The sequence below is a fragment of the Diadema antillarum genome, unplaced genomic scaffold (assembly GCF_040938485.1).
Source record: "Diadema antillarum isolate AM-2024a unplaced genomic scaffold, OU_Dant_1.0 scf00000108, whole genome shotgun sequence".
Lineage (NCBI taxonomy): Eukaryota > Metazoa > Echinodermata > Echinoidea > Diadematoida > Diadematidae > Diadema > Diadema antillarum.
In genome coordinates, this window is record NW_027270997.1 from 802761 (window position 1) to 812293 (window position 9533).

Consider the following 9533-nt stretch of genomic DNA (forward strand, 5'->3'; position numbering starts at 1 on the left):
TACTGAAATTTCCACACTGTTATTATTGCTATCACAATCACCTCCTTGTAAGAGCACACCCCATCCTAGTTTAGTTGTTAATTCAGTGACATAATGTAGATTATTAAAAATGTTCATCAAGGTTCATAACCAAGGCACCTGAAATGACGGCTGGCTCACTGACATTGCATGATGATGATACAACAATCAAAATTGGGAAAGGTTTAGCGCCCTCTTGTGCTTTAACTTCCACATTACAAGTACCTGCTGGAGCATTGGCAAGATGTGTGTATGGCCGTACGATGTGTACGTATGTACGTGTCACCATACAATTTGTACACTGCGATTATTCACGTACACTAACAGCTGTACTACCGTCCGTTCGTACATATCGAGCAATACATTTTCAGTATGGATCGCGGTTGTTACATGGATTTGTGTTAATTATCTACCACTTTCAATGCTTTTAACTTTGCTCTTCATTGGAGTCATGTACTGATGTAGTGGACATACACCGTTTTGAGCTGAAGCTTTTCACAATAATCGCATGAATTCTTATCACGAATCAAAGAGAGCTGCCTTCATTGAGTCAGAGAAAAGGTTCAATACTGAATCCGTACAGTTTACCAGTCCGCAGCGCGGAGCCAGTGCCGGAGGGACTTCTCACCTAAATTAATAACACTGTCACTGAAACAGGTAAGCTTCCACTAATACTATGTCTATAGTCTAGAATTGAACGACATACCTTGGATAACATATAGTACCTTGGATGTGGGCGTAAAGTTAGACTTAACTTATTTGCCCCTCGGTGTCGTCATTACACGACATTAAATAACTTTTAGTTAGGCGCTGTGCAGTATAACATGGACAAAAAATATCCCATCGCGGGCATCGGGGTTGTAACTTTGTTATTTGTTCTTGTCTTGACTCCAGAACCTCTCTAGGTTAGACTTGAAACTATTCACGGATGGGCTGTCAACTAAAAATGATGGCAACTTATTCCACTCACTAATAACTCTTTGAGAGAAAGAGCACTGTCTCACTTTGGACTTTACATGTTTCTTCAGTATCTTAAATTTATGACCACATGTCCTTCCTCCAACTGAGAACTCAAAAAACTCTGAAGACTTCATATCATCAATCCCATTCACAATCGTAAAGATATGTATCATATCAGCTCTATGCCGTCTATATGCCAATGAAGGCAATTTCAAGTGTTTAAGTCTTGCTTCATATAACTTTGTTATTCAAATTTATGAAGTTCTTCCGTCGTGATGTTTTCATTGCAACTGATTGACAAATTGCCCTACATCGACGTAAATAAGCACTGAATTGATCAGTGTTTTAGTAGTAGCCATGATAAAAATCATGGGCGTACATACTCGAGTCTCGAGCAGGATTCGAACCCACGACCTCCTGATCACCGATGATCAGGAGGTCGGTGATCAGGAGGTCGTGGGTTCGAATCCTGCTCGAGTATGTACGCCCATGATTTTTATCATGGCTACTACTAAAACACTGATCAATTCAGTGCTTATTTACGTCGATGTAGGGCAATTTGTCAATCAGTTGCAATCAAAGGTCTGAGTTCTACTAACTCTACAAAGGTCTGAGTTCTTCTACTAAAATACAACCTAGAAAAGTACAATTCACTTGAATGCAGTAGATTTTAACTTCTGTTTTAAATTGTCAAAATGCAGCCTGGTCCAGCTCAGATAGAATCATTCCCAAAACTCAAAACTTCAAAAAAAGCAAACTAGAATCTAGCCCGATCAGGCAGACGCCGTGCAACAGCCGACACTTTAACGGGTGATACTTGTTTGTGTACAAGCAACAGGGCTGGCTGTGTGTACTAAATGCTAACGTTACAGATGTAGATCTAGATTCTAGTTAAATCCCCAAACCATAAAATGTGACTGATATCTTGCCAGTTGTATTCAAATTTGATTTGTTTAGCCCAGATTCTGAATCTAGACAGTCAGTCTACCAAGACTCAAGAGGGAGCCTACCTTGTGTTAGTTGTAGTAGTTGTGGACCCTACCTGAGCTGAGCTGATGTTGATAGATTGTCTAAACTCAAAACAGCATTTGTCTTACTACTGACTTGGTAAGCTGTGATCACAAAATAACTGCATAAGTCGAATAAATGCCTAAGTTGATGGTCTTTTCAAGTCCTCTTCTCTTTACATTCTGTTGATTTTAATCCCTCATAAGTCTAATTTTCTCTAAGTCGACGCTATACCTTCAGGCCAAATATACCATGTAGAAAGTCTAGATTCGACTTGGGCAAGATTGACATCATGATCTTTCCAAACACACAGATTGCCATCATGACTGTCAAGCCGATTGAGAATCTGAAAGGGTTCAGCGCCAACAGGCCCCCCTTTGTCGTCTTCACCATCTGCATTCTCCTCTTTGCCATAGCTCTCATATCGCTGGGGGCATACATCAAGAGAAGTGAAATCCCTGATTATGACATTGACTATGTAAGTAATGAGTGGTTTGCAGGGTTTCATGCAAGTATCTTACAATCAAATTAATCATGCTTTTCTTTACTCAGCAGAGCAAGATTAGGAAAAGTATGTGCAAAGTAACAGGAAAAAATATATTTACATCATTTCAAGTAAGCATTTTGTGTGCAGTATTTTCAAATTTTCCACTGTTTAGCTTAAATGTTGTTGGCCTTCAGAATCATTTTTTTTTTTTTAATGTGCATCAGTATATATGTTTCTGCAGGGTTTGCCATCACATTGTTAGATGAATTTGAGATTACTTGTATGCTTACCTGGATGATGTTTATTAGGTATTGTATAAATATGTTTACCCTAAACTATACAAACACTGTATGTGTATTCTTTGTTCCAAAGAAGTGCATCTAAGAAATTGCACATCATTGATGCAGGTTGTCACAAGAAGAGTAGGCCAGTGTGTAGTACTTCTCTTGTAAGTTTTACATGTTTTCATCTCAACAAAGCATAACTAACAGTGCTCACCCTATATTCTTTGCAAGGATAGATGCTTACAGAAGTAAGTCAGGGAACTGTATTTCACTCATTTTTGGACTTTGATATCAACTGCCCTCAAATTCCTTTGACAACTGCTGTGATATCACAAGTGAATGTGTCTTTTGTATTGCTGTGGTGCCATTCAGGATTGGAACACACTGCTGCAGGGATTCAGCAAACTGGAATTTTGCCTCTCGCCAAATGAGACCACAGCTATTGATGTCCTATCCACCACCACCACCACAAGTCTACCCTTGAACTCCTCCCTATCTCCGGGGACAACGACCTCCTCTGACCCCATGGAGGAGGTGGATGGCCTGTCTCTGCACAACACCTCCCTTTCCATCAGCCTCTCACTGAGGGCGCACCACAGCATTCACACAGAGATGCATTATGGGACAACACACCTCTTCAGCACATTCACAGCTTCATCACTGGGCATAGAAGGTATCAACCTCTCATTTCATGGAGGGGGGAGGTGTTAAGTCCAGACATGGCTGTGCATTTTTTTTTTTCATCCCTCAAATGCTCCCTTCTTTAATGTGATGATTAAAAAAAAAGCAGTAGAAGATTTCGACCTTTAATATGCCCATTTACTAGGCTGACAAGGCCAATGAAAATCGATCTACAGGATACTCCATAGCAGAGGTAACTTGGAAAATGACACAATTTATAGATCTTTTTATAATCTGTGAATTCTGACTTGGCACTTTACATCCCACAGTCCGTTGCCTGGCTCCCTCTTACTACACACTTGTATTTCAATTTGGCCGTTCAATTTTGAAGTTTACAACTGAAGGATTTAAATAGGTCAACATCTATGTGAGATTGAACAAAGCCATACGCATGACATACATACTGAAGTGTAGTCTTCTCCATATATAGGCTTACATGAGTTCAACCACATTACCTATCAGTTTCCATTCACTATTCATTCACATTTGTAAGCAGTATACCTTCTGAGTTATATATTCTATTGGAAAGCTTACATCATGAAGGTTCTTAAAAGGATGATTGTCTTTCATATTCACATTATCCATATTTTCAACAATTTTTTTCTTTTAGATAAGAGATAAGATTATTCATAATTGTGTATTTATGTAGATATTTATATCATGTGATGTCATTATCAGAGGACTCTATTTTACATCTTATATTTTGTTCATTACTTTTGTCTGTTGATCTAATTATGGATTATCATACTTTTCGTAAGTGTCAGTGACATCTACATGTATTTGAAGCGGAAAGAGCTCAGTTGAGTAGACATGTGTAAAATAGCATCCGCCACCAAGAGTATATAAGCTACATAACACAACTGGTGGATATGGGATAGGCAATAGAATGCTACATGCTTTGAAAATGTGAAGTAATTGAACTGGAATCTTTAGTTTGATTCTGATCTGTGCTGCGTTACTCCAGTAGAAAACATTTTCCCATAATTTCATGCACATTACAGATGGCAGTGAGCAGATGTACATCACATTTGATCTTCTGGAGCCCTTAAAACCTCTCCCGTGTTCAGAGGCTGGCTGTTCAGATCACCTCAGTGCTTGTCTGACCATCAAAGGACCACAGTACATCTTTCCTCATACCAGGTAAACCAATCATGATGTAAGTGGTTGCTTAGTAACAGGATGTAAAAGAGAGAAAGTCCAATTTGTTCAATCACCTTTTGTATGATCACCTTTTCTTTAGCAGCCCTCATTGCATGTCAGATCATGTACTGCTGACTTCAAGTTTCACAGGGAGCTGCTGTTTTGAAAGCAAAAACTTTTGTAAAGAAGTAGTTTTGTAAGAATCTCCTGTTCCTCCTTTGGCTCACCTAATACAGTCAGGTGATATCCTAGAATCCAAAAAGGATAATGCCATTAGGGTGAGCGTGGCTGTGCTGAGCATCGTGGTGTCTGAAAATAGCATCTCCATTTAATTTTAAAACATTGATGTTTGAGAGATAGACCAAGCTATTACTCTTCTCTGTTGTATTCTGGTGGCTTCCCGTATCATTACATATCATATTATTGAACATATCAGTTACCATGATTCGTGACTTTGTTTTTTAATTCTTAAACAGTACAGCTGATACTTACATTCAAAATGTAGCTAATTTTTGTGTATTTGTATAAAAAATGATTTTCTCTGAGGTTTATCTAATACATGTATTTCCTTGGACATAGGATATGAATGTATTTGAACATAAAATATTCATCAAATTGTCACTGTGGGAGTTACTTCTTTCTTTCTTTTTTGTTTTTTGTCTTTTTTGCTGGCAAAGGTACAAACAATGCTATGATTGACTAGTAGATAAACCCTGAATACTGTCTTTATCATTATTATCATTTATCATTACTATTAATCAATATAATTTCTGTGCAATTTTGCATCACTTTAGACATCCTGGGGTGTGTAATGTGTCAGACTCCACCAAACAAGACAAGGTGACCAAGATGCATGTCAAGCCATCATCAAACACAGACTCGGTGCAGTGGTGTAAGGAAGGAACTGTAGCCAAGGCAAACCACCAGTTTGATCCAAGGCTCACCGTCATGCTCAGTCCGGTAAGTTCCTCAAACCCAGCAGCCCTTTCTTCCTCAAGTTATTACTGTGGAGTAATTGGTGGAAGCCATGCACAGTTCATTTTTTGTAAGACTGTCATGATCCTGTTATGACCAGCTCTCCTTTACATTCCATGCTTAAACACCTGTGCACGAGATGGTGCACTTATGCTCAGCTGATTATTCAAATCAGAGCAACTGAGTTAACCAGGACATGCGACTTTTCAAATTTGTTGCAGTGAGCATGAACAGCAACTGACTGTGGTATGTGTATTTCTGCAAGAATGAAAGTTGAGATACTCTGCAAATGCATGGGCAAGAACTTAGAAGTTTTAGACAAGAAGATCACATTTTTTAATCTGTGAGGATTGCCATTATCAAGTACAATAGTAGGGAGTGAAATGCAAGTACCGGTATGTATAAGTGTGGCAAGGCATTCAATGTGTTTGATCTGCTCATCAATGGTAAGGAAAATTAATTTTGAAGACTTTGCCATATTTGCCATTATATGCAAGAAAGCTGAATATTTGATCAAATTTTTACAGCTCTGAGAATGAGATTGGAACAAAAAGGAATATTTCTAGAATCACACTTGCATTTGTTTGAAAAGGCATTTCCATCTCCTAAAGCTTCTGTTCAGTTCAACCCTCGTTTTTGTTGAGCCCACCGGAGGTGAGGGGGGACTAAGGGATCGCTTGCGGCATCCGTCCGTCCGTCCGTCGTCTGTCCGTAACGCTATAAAAACTTGAATAACTCTGTACTCTGGGCTTCAATTTGAATCAAACTTGGAGCGAAGAGTGGTCATACAAAGTTTTACCTTTTACCAAGTATGAAGGTCACCTCAAGGTTAAAGGTCACAGGCAGGGGTCAATGAACTTTTAGGGCCCAATGTTAAGTTTTTAGGGCGTGTTTTGATTATGGGTCATAACTTTTGATCCGTAAGTCTATTTGTGACCAAACTTGGATGGTAGATGTACCTTGGGGAGTTGATGGTCACCACAAGGTCAAAGGTCACAGGCAGGGGTCAATGAACTTTTAGGGCCCAATGTACTGTGCATTTAACTTTTGATCCGTAGGTCCATTTTGTGAACAAAATAAGAAAAAAGGTGTTGTACGTTTGTGGGCGAGACACATTACGGCACTTGCCTTGTTGATAGTATGTTTGACAATTCTCACATTTCTTTTCAGCAGTCTTTCATATTTGTTTTCTTTCTTCACAGGTAAGATTTGCTTCAGTTAATGATGAATGCCAACTTGTTTACATTAGTTTTTACTTTCTCCAGTGCCTTAGCACTGCTTTCTTTACCAGTGGCTCCTGAACAGAAAGAAATATTACTAATAACATGTTCAAATTTATGGATACTTTTTTTCTCTTAGGACCAGTAATTCCATCAACCTGTCCATAGTCAGTATGCTTCAATGCTTGGAAACATGTATTCATGCACCAGTTGTTGTTGTCATAATAGGCAAGCTTGGTTCAAACTTTCTGGCTGTCACAAACATGTTTTTTTTTCTTTTCTTTTTTTTTTTTCAAAAAAGGATGCATAGAAAGATAACATGTTGGTATATCAGCTGGTCTGTTCTGCCTCCTCCCTCAATATAATGACAATTATTTTATCAAGAGACTTCTTTTGTGGAGGCTCGCATACTTAAATTTGAATTCATTTTATACCTTCTTATTAATTTTATTCTTCTTATTTTGATTATTTAGACATATCATTAATGGTACATGAACTAGCAGCTACTAATAGGTACTTAGGCTAGCATTACTGAGAACCCCTTTAAGGTTATTTTAAAGACTACTTTTTTTCCTTTTTAAATCTGTAGAACTGAACAATTCATGTGACTAAGTGGTACTGGAATGGATTTTAGAATTTCTTAGAATTTAGAATTTTCCCTATCTCAGTATTCAACTGGTAGCACTTGGTGATCACTTGGTAATCTCATCTGATAATTTGCTCATCCACTCTCTCTTGATATTTACTTGTTAACTTTGCTCTCAAGTTCTTTTAATCTATTGAGTGCTGCAGATATTCAGTAGTTTGCCAGGATAATGCTGAGTTGTAATCTAAAGGTATTAGCCATTTATACTATCATATGGAATTACTGTGGTCATACAACAGGCGCAGCGTTCCCTGGTCAACCTGCACCTTATGTACACCAGCTATTTCCTATTTGTGATGCTTGTCACATGTGTCTGCTATGCCCTGGTCAAGGGACCTCCGGCTAAACACCGCACTGTCACTCAGTCAACAATAAAAGAGAAAAAGGTGAGCCTACCTACAGAAGATGAATAGAATATAAGAAGGGAGTATGAAATACATAGTTTGTGTGACTTTAATTCTTGATTCAGAAATTTGTGCCATATTTCATAACAGATTGATTGTATTTTTTGGAATGTTCATGAATTAATCCCATACTGGCAGTGAATATGCAACATGTCATTGTACAAAATAGTTGTAGTTTAAGTTTGGCAGTGAGACTGCATTTAGGTCACTCAGGTTATGGAAATCCTCTCTCCCTAGTGTGAACTCCTTCTGAAATGTCACCTCTGAAGTGATGTTTCTCCTCAATCTCATGCTTCATCATACTGTTCGCACAATTGCCATTCTGCTGAGCAAAAAAAAAAAAAAAAAAAAAAAATGTGGTCAAGGAGACAAAATGACTGATGACCTAACGTAAAAGTAGAAATTTTTGCGATACATTAATTCTTGCCATTTCATGCTACCTTTGGCAAATGTGAATTCTAAAACCTTCGAAAATATCTTCACATTTTGAATGGGTTGACAATTGTGCAGCACGAATTCACAAACTCGCGAAAATGTTTTTGAGCTGCTCAGCGCGAAAAACTACTCACATGAAAAATGTTGACGTTTACAATATCTTGAAGGTGTGTGTCAAGTTTCATGTTATTTCTAATAAAAGAAAAGATGAAGTAGTTTTCAGAAAACTTCTTGTTCTCCAGTATAAAGCATGTTAACATTGACAAGAGAATTTTTGGCTTCTATAAATAATGATAATAATATGAAATATTTATATAGCGCTTAATGCAACATGTTTCAAAGTGCTTTGCAATTACCTATGACAGCCGTTTTGGTTCAATCAATGTTAATGTAAACTTCTCGTCAAAATTTCTTTCAAATGGTTATTTATTTGTCTAAGTTTCCCATAAACATATTAATATACAGTTGTAAATTATGATTAAATCTCTGTCATATGTATGATGTGGTTTTCAAAAATTGATGTGCAGCTGTGTACAGAAAGTGATTGTCATGTGAAGATTGCCTTGGCATTTTGACCTGTGTGCCTCTGCTCTTCCCTTCATGCAGATTTCAGCGCCAATTTGATGCGGAAACTATCCTCAGTGACCTGTAAATTATCATCAGAGCTATTGTACATATCCTTTCAGAAGTTATTTGTACATAATGAAATCTTTGTTTGAGAAATGAAGGTTATGTGTTAACGAGTCTTGTGTTGTGTTGTGTTGTCAAGTGTGATCACACCATAGAATTCATTGATTGCGATTTCTGATGCCATAGTTTTAAGTTTATGTAACTTTTAACAAGAGTCCATTTTTTCTGTGCATAACTTAAGTTTGAAGTCAGCAGAGCATATAGTTTTCATTGATTGCCAACAGAATACACGTAGGTTGGCATTATTGTACATGCTGCTGCACATGGTTGTCAAACTTTTGTATTTTGCATTCATAGTAAGAAATTGAAAGTGATGTTGAGATTCTCAATGTTCATTCTAGTTTTTTTTTTTTTTTATGGTTTGGTTCTAATGTCTTATGCACTTGTACATTACCTGTCAGATTACATCTTTGAACTGTCCAGTTTGTTTGCCTGTAATGCCATGAAGCATGCCACACCTAAAACTGTTTTCTTTTTTCTTTCTTTTTTTCCCGCTTGCTGTCAAGACACCAATATTGCCCTAGATCTGATCATTTCCTGTGACAGTATGCCAACTGTTAATCTCATATTTCACACCTTTTCACT

The 9533-nt window shown here is 37.6% G+C and overlaps 1 protein-coding gene across 1 annotated transcript; it reads left to right on the forward strand.

Moving 5' to 3' along the window:
* The first annotated feature begins 362 nt into the window (after positions 1-362).
* LOC139719267 (transmembrane protein 248-like) lies at positions 363-9259 on the forward strand. Its single transcript, XM_071630693.1, has 7 exons — positions 363-675; positions 2300-2464; positions 3130-3430; positions 4440-4578; positions 5373-5538; positions 7659-7805; positions 8865-9259. Exons 2-7 carry the CDS (start codon positions 2309-2311, stop codon positions 8880-8882), a joined length of 927 nt encoding a protein of 308 aa, XP_071486794.1. The 5' UTR covers positions 363-675; positions 2300-2308; the 3' UTR covers positions 8883-9259.
* Positions 9260-9533: the final 274 nt, after the last annotated feature.

Excerpts from the sequence above, each read along its gene's own strand:
- LOC139719267 (XM_071630693.1), top strand. The coding sequence starts at position 2,309 with ATGACTGTCAAGCCGATTGAGAATCTGAAAGGGTTCAGCGCCAACAGG. Across the intron at positions 4,579-5,372 it reads TACATCTTTCCTCATACCAG|ACATCCTGGGGTGTGTAATG; the intron begins GTAAACCAATCA and ends GCATCACTTTAG. Across the intron at positions 5,539-7,658 it reads TCACCGTCATGCTCAGTCCG|GCGCAGCGTTCCCTGGTCAA; the intron begins GTAAGTTCCTCA and ends GTCATACAACAG.